This window comes from Canis lupus, chromosome 9, assembly GCF_011100685.1.
Source record: "Canis lupus familiaris isolate Mischka breed German Shepherd chromosome 9, alternate assembly UU_Cfam_GSD_1.0, whole genome shotgun sequence".
In the NCBI taxonomy this organism is placed as follows: Eukaryota; Metazoa; Chordata; class Mammalia; order Carnivora; family Canidae; genus Canis; species Canis lupus.
In genome coordinates, this window is record NC_049230.1 from 30,303,755 (window position 1) to 30,322,065 (window position 18,311).

At 47.6% G+C, this 18,311-nt stretch overlaps 1 protein-coding gene across 6 annotated transcripts in view; it reads left to right on the forward strand.

The window, feature by feature from the left end:
* HLF (HLF transcription factor, PAR bZIP family member) overlaps window positions 1-18,311 on the forward strand; it is a 50,428-nt gene that overhangs the window by 20,023 nt on the left and 12,094 nt on the right. Inside the window, exon 3 of one of the 6 annotated variants that reach the window (XM_038547791.1) lies at window positions 603-1,390. The exons of the other annotated variants lie outside the window; for them this stretch is intronic. Within the exon in view, the coding sequence (XP_038403719.1) occupies window positions 603-952 (350 nt within the window). The 3' untranslated portion in view covers window positions 953-1,390. Of the gene's footprint in view, window positions 1-602; window positions 1,391-18,311 lie in introns of those variants that run through there. 6 annotated transcript variants of the gene reach the window in all.

The window sequence follows — 18,311 nt, forward strand, 5'->3', positions numbered from 1 at the left end:
CTAGGGCCCTGATACTCTGTCCCTGGGACCTTCAGCCTCCACACGCTCTCCACGTTGGAAAGATCAAGTTGGCCAGAGGACATAGTAAATTGGAAACTTCTGGAGGTTAAGTGATCTGCTGTGTGAAAAGGAGGCCCAATGAGCAGGGGTGGCTAATCCCCACTTTCCCGCCTCAGCCTGTGAACCTCCTCCCCAAAGATGTAGATTGCCAGGCTTGTCTTGGTTGCTCATGATTCCCAGCCCCATGGTTGCTTGTGTTCATAGAAAGTTGATTGTGTTTGCTGGGCCCCTGTGGGGTGAGGAAATAGAAATTTGGTGTGTTTGCCACCCCTTACACCAGATCAGAATATCTACAGTTTAACATAAGAGTCAAACTGCCATATTTGGGGTAATCTCAGTTTTGTGGGGAGGTGCCCAGAATCCCAGGAATACTCCTAATCTTGAGAAGGTGTTCATGAAGGACTACCAAGAAAGGATAAACATTGGCATAGGATCACGTTTGATGGGATCCCGTGGATTATTTTTATTTCTTAAGCAGCGTTCACCTGAGCACCTAATATGTCTTTTCCTCCCTGACTCTGTTCTCATTTTGTATTTGCCAGGCCTGGAATGCCTTGCCTTGATACAACTGAGTTTGCCGGCACCTGCGGTCCCTTTTCAGCCAGGACCATGGGTTTCCCTGGGTCCTTCTCCCTGGCTCACGTCTTCCCAGGGCTGCTGGTGTGTACCGTCTAGAGATCACATTTTATTAACACAAAGAAATCTGCTTGGGCTGCCTGGCTCTTGCAGTCACGTGGAGAGAAATGTGTTCCTTCGGTACACCAGCCTGCAGCTCTCTCTGCAAAATACAGTCGAGAGCTGGGCACTGGGCCAAGCTTACATTTCACTTTGGAACACACTTTCGCATCACTCTTTGGCAGAACATCCACGGCAGTGTCTATTTGGGGAGTAAGTTAGAGAAGTGTTGTTTCCCTCTTATGAGTGTAGAGAGATAGGACCTTTAAAAAAATATTTGACTTTTCCCCATCTTTGCCATCTTCGGTGTGCCCAGGTAATAAGGGATCCAGCCAAACGTGGAAGCTGCGCCTGGGAGACAGCCCCATCCCTCCCAGGACCTCCTGTTTCCCTTGCTAAATCAGTAAACACGGCCAGGACCGCCTGGGACAGTGAAGCTTAGGCCAAGGTAATAACATCAAAACCAAAGTCCAGGAACTCTTGAGCAAACTAGTTACCCTCCCAGATAAAACAACTTCGTTGTCCAAATCTTTCTTTCTGAAGATCTAAGACTTTCAGATGTTGGTCCAGGGCCAACCACTGAAGGAGGAACTTCAGCAAGCCTCCTGGAATGGCAAACGCTGTTAAAATAAACAAATGGACCCCTTCCATTCAGTTTTCCCTCACTGGTCTATTTTTATTTATTCTGCGCGCCCCTTGTACTTTACTGTTTTGTAATACCCACCCCCACCCCCTACTTCTCCACCTCTGGTCCCATCTCTCCATCTTACTTTTCTTACGGACCAAGCTGATCATTTTTCCTCCAGGGAAACATATATCTAATTTCAAAAAGAGGTATCAGAGGAAAGAGACGATATAATATATTTCTTTTGATATCCCCTCATACTCAAGTTATTATGGGTGCCTGCCTTAGGTTTGAAAATAAAATTGGTTCTGGAATTTTAAGCCCTCCTTAGGAAAGACCAAAATGACTCAAAAGCAAAGATTTATGGGAATAATTACTAACTTCTCTTCTGTCAGTGAAATAGAAGACTCTCTTGTAACAAGTGACAAAATAAACTCTTCCTTCCCAGTTGTGCCAACCCATAAATTCTGTAGGGATTTCCCAAGCGCTGAGCCTTGTTCTGATTCTAGTGTTTTCTGCTTTGGACTGTTGCTGTACCATCCAGCCCTGCAACAATGAATCAAGATTTAAAGAGAGTTTTTCCAGCAAGGTGCATATGCCCGGCCGCTGCTTCAGTGGGAAGCCCCCTCATTTGTAAAAGCTGCCCAGAACCTCAGGGACCAGGCTACAGCCTCCTGCTGGTCACCTGGTAAAGCCTTTGCTTACTCTGCAGAAGTGGAGTGACAGAAATGCATTCCGCCTGTCTCAAAAACCTGCTGGTAATTAGCTGTAAAAATAATGCCAAGCTCTCACGTGGCTGGTAGATGCATCAGCTCCGTGGGGGGTGAACCAAGTGCTACTTCACCGAGTAATACTATTGCAATCACATCAGTCCAGGTGAGGTTAGAGAAGGTTCCTGGGGGAGATGGCCGTGGCCCTGAAGTTTCAGAGAGGTCTCCTGAAAGTACTGAGAAATGGTGATGTTCAGGAGTTCATTTGAAGCTTTGTTCCCCTTCCCCTTATAAGTCAGGCAGGTGTTTTTTTAGTCGCATTTTCTTTTTCGATCAACAGAAGCTCTAGCAGATGATTGAGAGGATCTGTAGCCAGCATCAGGTGTCAGTTCTTCCATTGCTCTAGTGGATTCTCTGCTTGGTAGGTTAGCCACAGTAAATGTGTAAGCCCTGGCTGTTTGCCATTTGCCACCCAGCTAGACACCACCTCAAGGCTTCTACCCCCTGCCCTCACTCGGGGAAGTGTTCAAGGAATGTAATTTCATTTTATAATTAACTGAGGCAATGCACACTGCATTTCTTCATGCATTTTAATGGCAGGGCAGTTATCACTCAGAACTATGTACCTTTGAAAATCAGTGGGTTAAGTTGTTGGTCTTGAGTTTGGCCTGTCCTCATACCAGTGTGAGTATTTTAATCCTTCAGGATTTTTTTTTTTCATTTTGCACAAAGTGAAGTCGATGAAGGCATGTTGAACCCCATCCTCTTATCTCCCAAAGCACTTCTGCATATACACGGTTGGTGCTTATTGACTCTGCACCTGACTCTCGGTTTCTCAGAGATAGGGACTAGGCTTTTATCTTCAGCACTTGAACACATGCTTTATACCATAGTTGGCATTCAGTAAACATTTGTTGAAATAACAAAGACATTACTTTCATTATAAGTGGTTTTGAAAGAGAATGTGTGCGAACTTTCATATATCTTCAGTGGTGCTGACAGGATTATGTTCAACATGGTGAGCCTTTGCAAAGGGTCAGCATGCCAGGATGAGCTCCTTTGGGACAGAGCTGAGTTTGAGTGGTCTCGGAGGAGGCAAAGTGCAGCCATACACCCCCGCTGACATGGTGAGAGCTTCAGAGCTGCTCATAAGGCTCCCGTGAGCTGCTCTTCTGTGTGAACGTTTTGCTATTTTCCAATTAACTATTTAATAGTCAAGGATGAAGAGTATTTTTGAGCCCGACGTGGGACTCGATCCCAGGTCTCCAGGATCAGGCCCTGGGCTGAAGGCGGCGCTAAACCACTGAGCCACCCGAACTGCCCAGATGTTTATTTTTTAAAAACACTAGCTTATATTTCTTTGGTTCATAGACCTGGGAGGTACTCCTTGGTGTGTGGTACGTTCGGGGGGTAACTACTTTGAGTGTAGGATTTGATTGGTTTACGGAATGGCACTTCTGTCCACACCAGCCAGCGGGTAGGGTGCTAAAACAGACATGGCCCTGCTGAAGGGGAGAGGGGCTTCTTGGGCCAGGAGTTGGAATGGGTTGGTCCCTGCATTTGTCATGTCTTCAGCATTCCCTGTTGAATCCATTCTAAGTGCCCTACGTGCTGTGCGCCCACAGCAGGGAATATAGCAGGAACCTTCTGGCAACGCCCAGAGATGCTGGGCCCTTCCCACAAGTGCCTCTGCTACTCCATTTACTCTGCTTCAGTTTAGTAGTATGCTGGGGAAAAGCCCAGCCCTCCCACCAGCGTGAGGTGGCAAAGGTCTCTGGCTAGAATAGTGTGCAGAGAATTATTCAAGCAACTGAGGTGCCAGAAACATTGTTTTGAAAAAAGTTTTAAAATACAAAAAAAAAAAAAAAAGTGCATAGCAGACACCCTTCCTCCTGTCTCCCAGAATTAACCATTTGACATACTGACCTTATATATTCATATACAAATGTATGTACACAGTTGTCAATGAAGTTAAACATTACAGATTGAGTTGTGGCCTTGGGGAACTTTTTAAAAAGAGAAATGTGGTAACTCATAAAGCAGCACTGAAATAATTAAAAGTCTGTTTCCTCAGGTCTTAACCCCTTCCTTGCATGTTGTTTCCATGGTATTAATAAATTAGCCTGTTTTTAGTCTAGGGGAGAAAAAAGACCAGGCTAGTTCCATAGAAAGGTTTCACTTTTTTTAGAGGGTGGGGGGCGTGCAGTGCTCCTGGGGGTGCATACATTCCTTTGGAGCATCTCTAAACCCTGGAGGCACATACCTTCCTCCCTTCATGCTGAAGACGAACAGACAAATACACAAAACCAACACAGAGAGGAGGGCTTGGTGCAGCCGGAGCACCCTAAGGACGCGGGGTTCTGGGAGCCACTGGCGACATGCCTGTCAGGTGTGCAGCAGCTTGTCACTGCACGCTGTCTCCTGACTGATGACATCCTGAGGATCAGTCAGCAGTGGGTACCAGTTTTTCTCTGAACATAGAGCTTCCATCAGACAGGATGGGTGGAAAAGCAATGACACAGGAAGAGCTAACCCTTCTTTTGTGCTTACTACGGTCTGGGCACCAAGCTAAGTGGTTTCCATGTATTATCTCATTAAAGCTCAAAACAACCTCTGGGTACTGCTGTCATTAGTACTAGGGAGGCACTACCAGCATCCTTTAGTAGGTGAGGAAACAGGCCCAGGGAACCGAATAAATGCTGAAGGGAGCACGCTTAGTGGACTGCAGGGCTGGAGTACGAGGCCACGTGGTCAGACACCAGAACCCGCCACTGCTTCTTGGTAGAAGGCATGTGGCCTGCGGAAGGTAGAAGAACTCCCGGGACCTCTGACCACCTGTGTCGGTGGTACAACAGTGACGTTTGGACCGGGAAACTAGCTGTGGGAGGAATGAAGGCAGAAGGAGCCACTACAACCTGACCTGAGTGTGTGTCTGTGGCCAACTCAGTTCTTGGCCAGTTCCCGGGGAGTCTGATTTTAAAGGACATGGAGAGGCTGATTTTCAAAATACAGGCTTTACCAATAAAATCAGGAAGGATTTGACTGAAAAATGAATTCTGCACTTTGGTAGGATTCTCAAGTCCACAGTGCCTTCCAAAATAGTTTTAAATGTGAAACACCATGAAATAATAAACATACTGATCCAGGAGATCTAGGGATGCTCTAGTGGGGTGTTAGGAATGTTTAATGCCTCTGAGCTCAGCCCACAGCATGGTTTGTATAAGTCAAGACAGGATTCATTCATCCTTCTGGTGCCCACCCTCTGCTGACCCGGCCCAGCACAACAGGGAGACACATAGTCCTGTGGGGAAGCATGCATGGGTACGTGGTGATGCTGGGCATCAGCTCTGCATTTGCCATCAGCTAGATGAATGGAAGCAGTTGCTTACTCTGTGTTCACCTCCGTGTGCTTCTCAGAAACATGCTTGGTGAGCGCTCCTGACAGACTCAGACCATGGGGCTGATATCTCCTTGAGAGCTGCGTATATGAAGCAGCATAGAGCATGCAGCCAGCACTTGGTAAATATTGGTTCCCTTCCCCTTCCTGTGTGTGAGGCGAGTTGTATGAGTGAAGCATCAGCAGTTCGGAATGCAAAAATAGATCTCCATGTGAGGATGTGGCCTCTTTTCCCCGAGTGCAGACCAGATGTCAGGCTGCCTGGTGAGGACTCCAGGAATGTGGTGGCTTCCTTCTTTGGGGCTTCGTTGCTTCTCCCCATATGGAGAAGCCTCCCTTTCAATGCATTTCTTGGATCAGAAAAAAAAACAAGAATGAAAAAGAAGATGGTATAAAAGTCTTGGGAATGAACTTTCTGTATTCTCCCTCTTAGAAAGGATTTGTGATGTGTTATTTAGATCTTAATTGCAAGTCTGATACCCAGTCGTCATATCATTATCCCTGTTACTTAATAACATAATAAAGATTAATGGAGAACCACAAGCAAATGAACATTTGTTTTGGAGTGCAATTACCCATTTTCTTACCAGATATTTACTGAGGGCCAACTGTTTACCAGGCGCTGAACTAGGTATTGGGGTTTCAGACGTAAGAAAGATACACCGTCCCTTGAACTTGAGAAGCTCTTGAGGCAAGAGTGGTCAGCTCCGAATGGGGTGTAGAGGGAATATCAGAGATGATCCTTGATTGTGTCTTGAAGAATGGGCAAAATTATGTCAATAGGAAGGATATATATATATATATTTTTTTAATTTTATTTATTCACGAGAGACACACACACACAGAGAGAGAGAGAGAGAGAGAGAGGCAGAGACACAGGCAGAGGGAGAAGCAGGCTCCATGCAGGGAGCCCGATGCGGGACCCGATCCTGGGTCTCCAGGATCACGCCCTGGGCCGAAGGTAGGCGCTAAACTGCTGAGCCACCCGGGGATCCCAGGAAGGATATATTTAAGTGACTCATTGAGTTTTTCTTGACTGATATTAAGAATTAGTGTCTATTAAATATGCACAGTAAAAAAGCTCACAGCAAACAATTCAGATCATAGTGTCATGTGATAACACTGACCTGGAATGAAAATAGGGGAAATAAAAGCATAAAACGAATGCATATGGTGGTTGATCCACAAAGGGGCTAGCTCCTTCCTACCCAGAAAAGGGAAACTTTGCTGTATGGTGAGGGACCTGGTGCTCTGCACTTCCAGGGCAGCCGAGCCACGTGTCTTGAGCGTGGTATGTTTAAAGAAGATGTTGGGAGGTTAGAGGCGGCATAATTGATGTGATTTGACAGTTGCTGTGGCAACACACCCACTTCCAGAAAATCAGTGTTAGTGGGAGGGCAGAAAAACTCGTGGCACTTGCCCTGGGCTGCCCTGTGCCCCATACTTTCTGGGCCAAAGGTGTGGATGGATTTAGGACAAATGCCCCACATGGCTGACTACCGCCTGGCTTGCCTTTGTGGCATTGATTCTGGAATGAGATAAGGAGGTGAGTAAACCAGAGCAAAGACAACAGGGAAACAGTGCGGAGGAGGAGGGGGTGGTCTGAGCAAGCATTGCCAATTCCTTTCAGGAAAACATCTCCCCAGTGTTGTATTTGAGTATATTGAACAGCCCATGGATTTCTGTGAAAAAATACATGTGACATAAATATGTGTAAACCTCTGTTTATGGAAGCAGCAGCAAAGAATGCTTTGGGCATAAATAAAATCGTCCTTAGAGTAGTAAAAAGACTTGGGTTCATGAAAAATTGCTTTTGACAAGTTTTGATGGAAGCGCTGGATGCTTGCCTCTGGGGCGCCATCTTCTGGCAGGTGGGGAGCATGACATGGTGTGAATGCTGTGTGGGTGGTGGGTTTCCTTATTAACAAGCTGGAGTGTGATGGCCTTCCAGCCTTCCAGCCTTCCAGCCACAGGGGCTATTTCCCCTAGGTCATCGGTTCTCAGCCTTGGCCCCAGTTGCCAGTGGAGCTCTTTGAAACCATTTATTTTAAAATGTTGAATTGCAAAAGTAATATAGGGTCGTCGTAAAATTAAGTCAGAACTGTACACGTGTACAGCTTGAGTTCTTATATCTCATTCCCAGATTTAAGTGTCAACAGTTTCTTGGACACTCTTCCATTTTCTTTGTTATTATAAGCACGTGTGTGGGGGGGATTATGGAAATATATGTATATATACACACTATACATAGAACAGTGTCCATACTAGGGTGCCTGGGTGGCTCAATTGGTTAAGCGTCCCACTCTTGATTTTGGCTCAGGTCGTGATCTCAGGGTCAGGAGATGGAGCCCTGCTTTGGGCTCTGAGATGGGCATGGAGCCTGCTTAAGATTCTCTACCTCTCCCTCTCCCTCTGCCCCTTCACCTCCTCCCAGCACCAGCTCACACATGTGTGCACACGCTTGCTTCTCTCTCTAAAAAAAAAAAAAAAAAAAAAAAGAGAGATTAGAGTTGTACACTATACAAAATGTTGTGCAATTTCCCCTTTTTATTTAATACCTTTTGGATACATTTCCACAATAACATATATAGCTATTCTACTAACTGCATGGAATCCCATTGTCAGGCTATGCTGTAATTTATTTAGCAAGTACCTTTAGCTTGTTTTCATCCTTGGTTGCCTTTTTTTTTTCTTGTACATGCGTGTGGCATATCCAACATTTAAATTCCTAGATGTGGAATGCTTGATCAAAATGTATAGGACCCAAAGGAATTGTTCTAGTTCATACTCCCACCAAAAGTGTGTGAAAAGACTATTCCCTCTTTCATTAAAACAAAACAAACGGAACACAACAAAGCTACGGAGCCCAGGTCCCCTTTTCAGAGCTTCTGACTGAAGTGGGAAGGGTGCTGAGCACCTGCATTTTTTTAAAAGCTCCACAGGTGAATCTGGTCCTTAGCCAGGGTTGGGAACTGTGACCTTACACAGAGGGAATAAAATTAAGGGACCGTGCTTCTCAGTGATGATGCCTTGGTCATGCCCTTTCAGATCCATACAGCAAGACTTCCCTTCATGTGGTCAGTCGGTTGGAGAAATGGAACCATCCATCTTCTCTGAAGATCTTGTTGAAGTGGATGGAGGTCTTTCTTTAGACAGATAGAAACATTAAATGAGTCTGTATTAAAATAGTGTAGGATTCAAACTACAAGAGCCAGAGAGTGAACACCTAGGTACAGTTTGAGACTTTTCTCACTATTCTTTAATTATTTAGCCATAACTCATTTCCTCTTTTTATAGACCTTTAAGAAAGAATCATTTTGTTCTTGTGGTATGGCCTCCAATTCCATCAGAAATAGTAGGTAGAGTTTGTGGGTATTAAAAGTCAATACCTCCTCCTTCTCTGATATCAGTAGGAAAAGTCCCCAGGCTGGCACACGGGCTTGCCAGCTCTGGGAATTAAATTGTCTTTTTTCTCTTGCTTAGTTAGCCTCAATAGGGTGGGGGGAGGGGTGGAGGAGGGAGAGAGAATGAGAATAGGCATTTCTTCTCCAGGAGACTGGTTTTAAGAATTATCCATCTTAAAGAATTATTCCAGTTATTGACCTTCTTTCATACCCTGTTTCAGAAAAAAACAATTCACCAACCATTGGGTTTCTTTTTTTTATCCTTCCCCTTGAGGCCATGCCTTCCCGTCTTCTTCTGTAAGTCTGTCCACTGAGCTGCTGCCAAAGACGGTGCCCCTGGCTGTGTGGCTTTAGGAAGCCGCATGACACCTTCACCCTTCACACCCCCGACCCACCCGAGGAGCATTTGTCTTCATCGAACAGCATGTATGTCTTTTCCTTTTTAAGGAAACTGTCTCCTGCCCCTCCCACCTGTCATTTTCATGGCATATCTTTATAGTTGGTGTCCTTGTCAACCAGCTCACCCCAGTGATTAGGTCAGAACTGCCTTCTGCGAAGGGAGTTTCGTGTTAAGAAATCTGAGCTTTTTGGCATGGGGGGTTATCACCACGTCAGAATGGCAGAGGATTTTAGAGGTACTGGGATATTCTTGGTCCATTTCAGACTATGGTGGGGCTTCCCTTGCCATGCATGTTCCTAGTGGGCACTGGCTTGAGGAACTAAAGGAGAAAGTGTTTGATAATGACATGGCTTTTTTTAAAATTTATTTATTTATGAGAGAGAGAGAGAGAGAGAGAGAGAGCGCGCGGGGCAGAGAGAGAAGCAGGCTCCATGCAGGGATCTCGACGCGGGACTCGATCCCGGGTCTCCAGGATCACACCCTGGGCTGAAAGCGGCGCTAAACCACTGAGCCACCCGGGCTGCCCATAATGACTTAGTATCTAGTTTCTGTTTACCCGAGAGGCACACAGATCTCACCTCATGAGAAATGTAAAGGTAGATTTTTGTCCCATTCTGATTTCTCCCCAGATCACATCAGGCAGGAGCCAGATGGGTTTAGCTTGGCTACAGACCCTTTGTGCAAGGTGGAAATTTTTCAGTTTTTCTGAAACAGCACATTTCTAAATAACTGGTCTAGGATATTATTGTAGTGTAGGAACTGTAGGATGATAGGCTGATTTACTGCAGGCTTATAAATATGGGGACAATTTATTGTGTCTCCCTCCCCCACCAACATGGGGTAAGAACTAGATTTAATAAACCCCTCCACATCTATTACTCACGTGAATCAGCAGCTGTTTGGCTGTTTCCCCCCTATGTGGGACTTGAATTTACTTAAGAAAACCTGAGTGTATGTCTTTTCCCAAGCCTTGGCTTGCATTTGAATGTAAAAATCAGTAGATGGCTGTAACTATATATTTTACTCCATAACTTTCCCTTTCCCTCTCCCTAAACGACTGAGCCTGAGCTGTCACTTCTTTATAATGTAATCCTTTCTGTGACGCCTCATCACAAAGGTGTATGCCATCAGGCGATGACAAGACTTGTGCAGTGAATACTTATATGAAGCTGAAATCCCCTTCCCCCTCCCCGCCCCCGGGGCAGCAATCACAAGGGCTGGTACTATTAGGGGATTGCTCACCTCACCCCAAATGAGACACTGAAGGCACAACATCCATTTTGTTTAGGTAACAGCTGACTCCATGGAATTAAATTGACATTTTTCCCCCCAATAATCCACACCCCTGGCTTAGCATAAACCCCTCTAGGCAGTTCCTATTGCCTAGCAACTCTTATTTAGCAACCTTTCAGAATTATCATTAACTAAGAAGGAAAGAGAATGTCCCTGTTCCATGTGATATACACAGCCTGTGGTACAGACATCTCTGATTGTGGTCTGGAGAGGGGATCTCCCCAGGCATTTTCATCCCCCAGCCTCCCTGCCTCCACTGCCCATGCCCTCCAAAGATATACTTGCCAGATCAAAAATAAAAAATAAATAAAAAGTCGTGGGAACTTTAGGCAGTAGGAGTGGTGGACAGACAGCAAAGGGAAATATCTCTGTTAGGCTGGGTTGCTCAGCGTATAAATGCCCTTGCAAGCACCCCTCACAAAATACCCCCCAAGAGTTTGGAATAATAGACACCTAACATCCCAAAACACGTGTCAGAACCCTTGGATCCTTGTGGCACGTGTAGGGGCCAGGGAGTGTTGCTTGGAGGAGATTGTTGGACACCAGCCGTTGGCACCACTTTTGCTGAGGGATATGTGTGTGTACAGGTAGAGATGTAGAAAGAACGTTTGGGCCTTGGAGCTAGCCCTAATTTGAATGTAGGCTCTTCCAACTATTTGACCTTGAGCAAATTATTTGATCTGTCTTGTTGTATTGTTTCTCATTTGTTTAATGGAGGTAATAATGTAGCTCCTTGATTAGGAGGCACAGTGACTGCCCATGCGGGATTAACAACATAATTAGCAGAACCATCTTTTTGGTCAGTCCCATTTCACCAGCTTGTCCAAGAACTAGTTTACCTCCTCTGTCTCTGGCCTCTCCAAAGTATCCTCCACGGAGTGCTTTTCTCCCTGTCCCTAAATGTCCCTAAAGCATCAGGGGTTCCCTGGGATCTTTTCTCTGGTTTTCTTCATTCCCTGTGTCCTCTCCTGGGGGGATTTCAAGGTTAAGTCTGTATGTGTCGTTAGGGTTGCTCTCCTGAAGCGTAGACTCATGTACAAAGCTGAGCTCCATGTGCTCCAGCTTCTTCATCTGGAATGCACCAGCACCCCAGACTCAATGGGCCCACAGCCAGACACTGTCTTTATCTTGCTCTTTCCTCTTTTCCCCATATTGAGTTGGCTCATAGTGAACCCTCCTCATCAGTAACTCTTGAACCTACCCAGTCCTCTACCATTTTGGTGTGGGACCTTCATCTCTAGACTCCCCTCTGATCTCTCTTCCACTTGGGTGTCACAGCAATATTTCATCAATTGCTCCCATTCCCTTGAGGATAAGATCTGACCACCTGCAGCCATTCTTTGGTCTCCACTCTTACTACTCCTCTCTGCTCTCTGAGCTCCAGTCATACCAACCATTCAATTCCATGACTGGCCCATGAATTTTCTCGCATCTTCATGCCTTCACATATTCTATTCCCTTTGCCGTGACCACCTCCTGTCCCTTGACTCGTCTGGTCAATTTCAGGAGTCCACCAAGATGCCCGCTCTATCAGAGAAAGCTATTCCTGATGTCCCTGCAGGTATCTGGATTAATGATCAGCCTTTGAACTCCAACCTTTGTATCCCTGGGCAAGGCTCTCTCAGAGCACTTAGCACTTGTATTCTAATCATCTGCTTGCTCACTGTTTCCACCTCCAGTCTGTATGTTCCGAGGGGTTGGGTTTTATTTATAAATTCCCAGAGCCTAGTCTATAGTAGGTGCTCAATGAATGTTTGTTACACAAATGAATGTTTTCTGGTTTTTTAAAAATTTATTTATTTAAGATAGAGAGTGTGGGTGCATGGCAGGGGGAGGGCAGAGGGAGAGTCTCAAGCAGACTCTGTGCTGAGCCCAGAGCCCAACACGGGGCTTGATGCAGGGCTCAATCCCAGGACCCTGAGATCATGACCTGAGCTGAAATCAAAAGTCAGATGCTGAACCACCCAGGCACTCCCACAAATGAATGTTTTAATCAGCCAGTCTTTTTGAGGGCATTGGCCTTCCCCTGAAAAGATTTCTAATCTGAGAAAGTTGGATTGCTTAGAAGTTGTAGAGTAACTTAATCTGGTAAAAACTCTAGGCTGGCATGTGTGTAGTACAATATGATAGAGACATTAAATGTGAGGGATGTTAAAATTTGCCACCAACACTGGGGCAGTTAGCAGGAGGCGAGCTTGAATTAAATCCCAGTGGGTGGCAGGACAGGTAGAGGTAGAGCGGATATAAAGCAAGAATGTCCAGGAAGCAAGGCAGAGCAGCTTGGCTTGAGCAGAGACTACAAGGTGAGGGCAGCATGACTGTTGGCAGTGAAAATGGGGGGCAGTGGGGAGCCATTGGCTACCTTTGATCCTGGAGATGTTCTAGGAAGAGTAACCTGGTAGCTCTGTTGGCCGACAGGATTGCAGGTGGCAGAGAGGCCAGGGAGGAAGGTACTATGATGGTCTGGGTCCTTCATAGAATGGCCTGCACCAGCCCCCAAATGGGAATCTAAACCACAAAGGAAAACCTCCCGTGAGCTTCTAGGGATAATTTATTTCCAGAGCTGGAATGAGCCTTTGCTGTCATTCCAGCCTGGCATCCTGTTATTTAATGGGTGGCCAAAGGGAAGCCCAGGGAACCTCTCCAAGGTTTCCATCACCGATGGAGTCTTCAGATTCGGATTCATGGCTCACTCTTTGCTCCAGCATGAGAGGTGTGTGGTTAATATTTGAAGTCTAACAGAATGGAGAAGTGGACAGTTGGCAGGCTCAAGAGGCTGATGGTCTCTGGAAGCTTAGAGGATGGGTTTGGTCTAAACACCCTGGCCTGGAGGTGACGGTGAGCCTGGGGGCAATGTGCAGTGACGCCCAGATTGGGGCCAGGACTCTGTGAACTTTGGTAGGAGAGAGCGCTGGCCGGGGGCCAAGGCAAGGAGGCTCTGGAAAAGCATGTTTACTTTTGGGTGCTCAGCTTGGAGTCCTGCACAGGAAAGAATTTTTGTGAATCTCCTTGAGAAGCTGCAGAACCACAGACACACCTGAATCCTATTCATGTTCATCCGGAAACTAGGGCTTTAAAGCAATCCTGTTTTTCTTCCTATGTTTGTTTGGTTTGGTTTGGGGGTTGGGGGAGGAGGAAGGGTGTTGTTCAGGGAGAGTATGGGCTGTTTGTTTGCCACAGGTTCCTGGGTTCGCAGGGAGCGTCAGCCAGCCTCGCCCCTTATCTGGTCTCCTGTTTCACTCCCTCCCCTAAATCCAAACAAAAACTTTAACATAGCCCAAAGGAGAATAGACAGTTTAATTACTCGCCATGGCAGCACTTTGAAAACTGCCGGTTTCAAATGACTAGGCCTGCACATTTTCACCAACTCAGACAATTAAAGAGACTCTGGGGACCTGGGTGGTGCTGATTCTAGTGGTGCACGTTGTCATTAAAAATGGAAAGAGCCTCTGAAAATAGACTCCAGGTTGGGAGAGCTTGTTTCTCTGCTTGATCAAAGTTAGCCCCATCCTACGGGGACCCAGGGAAATTGCTTCGTGGCTCACTTTCTCCATTGGAAAAGATGCCCGTTGGTCCTGCCTACCTGCCTCCTACCAACCCAGGGTTGTCAGGAGGGTGGAATGAAGCTGGAGAGATGCAACATGCTGTTGAACCAGGTCCAGATGCAGTGGCAGGTGCAAGCAGGAGCCTCTTCCGTCAACTGCTCCTCTGTGGAAGGTGGCCGGTCTGGATGGCATCCCTACCACGCACCCCATGGCAGGGGTCTGACACTGGACATTCAGGATCTGCTCTGTCCTCTCCACATGTCTCTTGTTACTTCTTTTCTGGTATGTGGAGTCTGGTGTGTGAAATGGTCATTCTTTGTCACTCCCATCATCACCCTGGCAGCTCTGGGAGGCATTGGGCCTCCTCTCCTTCAGAAGGGAGAGCTGGAGCACAAAACAATTTGAAGACTTTGAGCTAGCCAGCAGATGGCTGGGACTTAACCTTCTAGTTCCTGGGTCTTCATCCCACTGTGCACTCCCTGCACTTGCAGAGGGAGCCGATCTCTTCCCACCGTAGCTCCACAGCTTTGGGGTGGAGTGGGGGCAGGGGCAGGGGCATGAGTGTGTTCCCTGCTCAAAACCCCCAGGGGCAGGGCTGCCCCATCTGAGATACGCCTCACTTAGGCCTCAGTTTCTGGCACTGAGTTCGTTTCTGGCCAGTCTGACTTCTCTGCACTCTGAGGTGCTGTGCCAGTGATGGGGAGAGGCCCTTGGCCCACCGGGGAGGAGACAGAGGGTGCTGGGTCTCAGGGGCCATGGCGAGAAGGCCGGTGGGCCCACCTGGGCCCTGACCACTGGGCTGGAACTTCTGTTCTGCCTGCGTGTGACTGACTTGCAACAGGCTGTGGTTATGAGCTCCTCTGGCTTCACCTTCAGTTCAAGGAGGCAGGTTTCTTGCTGACACCGTTGGCAAGAAGCGTGGTGATAAACAGCCTCGGAATGAGAGGCCTCGTTAATCCGGTCCCAGCTCCTGCCAAGTTAGGAGCTGCCGAGTCAAGTCAGGGCCATTTCGGGTCCTGAGGCACAGTCCTAGGGCAAAGTGCTTGTCCTGGCCATGGGGTCACAGAGAGGGACACCGTGGCTTGGGCTGCAGCTGTGGGACAACCGGTGCCAGGCAGCATGAGGGAGGGACACGTGGATTCCACGCCTGCTGCGGGGCTCCCGTCCGCCTCCACGGCCCACCCTGTCCAGCCCCGCTTGGCAGATGAGGGAACAAGACTGCTCGGCGGCAGCCGCGGCCCAGGAAGCGAGCGACCTTTGCAACCAACTTCATGGCCACACAACAATACGTTAGACACCCTCTCTGCCAGGAACCCTCACCCTTCTCTTCGTGAGCCATGGTCTTTGGCTATCCCGCAACTTGTTCAAGATGCCAGAGAGGAGACATAGTGTTGCCGGGAGCCCCGACCCCGTGGCCAGCAGTGGTGTTGTCAGAGACGTGCCCTTAGCACAGGCTGGCCATTCAGGGGGACTGAGGTAGTGGAGGGGCGGAGGGAAGAGAAGAAGGAACAGAGGGCAAGGAAATGAGTGGCTGGCTGCCCATAGCTTCCCGGGGGCTCTTGTCCATGGAGGCTATTTCCACCTCTTTGGGGGTCCATCTGCTGCTGGCCCATGTTGGGCTACAGAGAAGGGAATCTGCGGGGTCCTCCCCATGCTCTCCTGCTCCTTTGAGAGGAAAGCGGAGTAGAAAGAGCATGGGCTGTGGATCAAGTGGACTTGAGTCTGAATTCCACCTCACCTTGCCCCTGCAGATTTCTAGCTGCATGACTTTGTGCAGTTGGTTTCACCTCTCTGACAAATGTTTCCTCATCCATAAAATGTGGGACACTATCTACCCCTTTGGGCTGGGCTGATGGTTCAATGGAATGTTCTACATTAGGCTCCTAGTCCAGGTCCCACTACAGGACTCTCACTCCTGAAGCACAAAGTCTCTCACTTTCCACTGATGCAGGGTTAGGCCCTTTGGCCTCCATTTCTAGGGCATTTGCACAATTAAAAACTTGGGTTTCAGGGGCACTGAGTGGCCCAGTAGGTTGAGCGTCTGGTGCTTGATTTCACCTCAGGTCATGATTTCAGGGTCCTGAGGCACAGTCCTAGGGCAAAGTGCTTGTCCTGGCCATGGGGTCACAGAGAGGGACACCGTGGCTTGGGCTGCAGCTGCGGGATCGAGCCCCACATCTGGCTCTGCTCTGCACTCAGTGTGGAGTCTGCTTGAGATTCTCCCTCCCTCTGCTCTCCCCCCCTCTCTAAAATAAACAAATCTTTAAAAAACAACAACAAAAACTTGTGTTTCAGTGTCAGAAAAATGGGGAGGTGAGTCCCTGTTTCATCTGCTAATTGGGCAACCTTTGGCAAATTATTTAGCATTTCTGAACTTGTCTTAAATCGTTTCCATTTTTCCCCACATCTGGAACAAGAAGATACTAATCATTCCACATTCACACAGCCCCTGTGAGCATTAGATGAGGCGGCCTGTCAGTGGGGCCTGGTGGGGAATAAGCGCCGCCCCCCAGTCAGCCATCGGTACGATGGAGAATGATTGCCCAGTGGCTGGGCACGCCTGCCTACCAGCCCCCGGGGTGGCACCGCATGCTCCCTGATGGTCACACGTAAGGGACTGAGCTGGCCTCTCAGCATCAAGCTTACCTCAGACTTCTGTTGATGGTCTGTTACTGTGTGGAGGGAGTTGTGGGAGAAGAGCTGCTTAGATGAAAGCCATCTTTGCATTATGCCTTTTGGGGCACCTGTTCAATGGTTGTGGATGGCACTTACTGGGAACCTTGTCTGAGTCTGACACAGTGTGTGTGTGTGTGTGTGTGTGTGTGTGTGTGAGAGAGAGAGAGAAAGAGAAAGAGAGAGAGAGTCGGTCTTGCCTCATGTCCATGTGTCGGCTGTGTAAGGTGGCTCAGGACATCTGAACAGTGTCAGGGTCACGTCCACTTCCCAGCAGCTGGGATCCAGAAGACATTTCCCATTTTAGTCTTCAGCTAACCCTTTTCTTTCCCGTCATCTTTCTTCCCCTCTCCCTTCTCTTCCTTTCTATGCCCTTCTGTTCTTCCACATTCCCTCCCCCCTCCCTCCCTCCTTCACTGTTTTCATTCATCCTTGTATTTCTGCTTTAGTTTTTTGATTCCTTCTTCCTTCTCTTCCTGTTCTTCCTCTGCCTCATTCTCCTGCTTCTCTTTGGTCTGTTCTTTCTCCTCCTCTTCTTCCTCCTTTTCCTTTCTAGGGACTCGAATGGTCTTCTCTTGAACAACATTTAACACCGGCTCCTGAAAGTATTATGTACAGAGTGAAGCAGAGTCCCTTCTCTAAAAAAATGATATTTTAGTTTCTGACCTTAAAAGTGAAAGATGCTCATTATAGACAATTTGCAAAATATAATAAAAAGAGAAAATAGTCCCTGTTCCCTAAAACAGTCCTTGTTGGGATCTGGGAGTATTTATTTCTGGTTACTCAATAGTTTGTACCAAATGCCGCCTCCATGCAGGCTCCATATAGAATAGGGATAAGAAGCAGCAAACAAGACAAGGTTCCTTGTCCTGGTGGTAGAGCTTCCATCTAGGTGGAGGGAAGCAGTCAACAAACGTCAAGCAAATACAAAAGACAGTTTTGGGGGGGAGATAAATATTGTTGTTGTTTTTTTAAGATTTTATTTATTTATTCATGAGAGACACAGAGAGAGAGAGAGAGAGAGGCAGAGACATGGGCAGAGGGAGAAGCAGGCTCCATGAAGGGAGCCTGATGTGGGACTTGAACCTGGGACCCTGGGATCACGACCTGAGCCAAAGGCAGACACTCAACCACTGAGCCACCAGGTGCCCTGGAGATAAATATTGTAAAGGTTACTAGATGGGTGGTTGGAAAGGTGGGTGCAGGGGGGGTTAAGTCACAGGATCAAGGAGACACCACAAGCTGGTGTCTAAATGATTCAGGAGGACTGGGCAGGCAGAGAGCAGGGGAAGAATGGTTTACACGGAAAGAAGGCTGAGTACAGAGGCGGGGTCCTGCTTGGGGTATATGAGGAGCAGAAAGAAGGCCAGCATGGCTAAGCATATTGAGTGAGGAGGAGTCTTGAATGTTATCATATGTGGCAATGGAAAGCCTTTGGAGGGTTTTGGTATGGGGGAGTGCCCTGCATAGGTCTGCATTTTTAGAATACCTTCTGGTAGCTGCGTGGAGAGTGCATTGTGGAGACACAA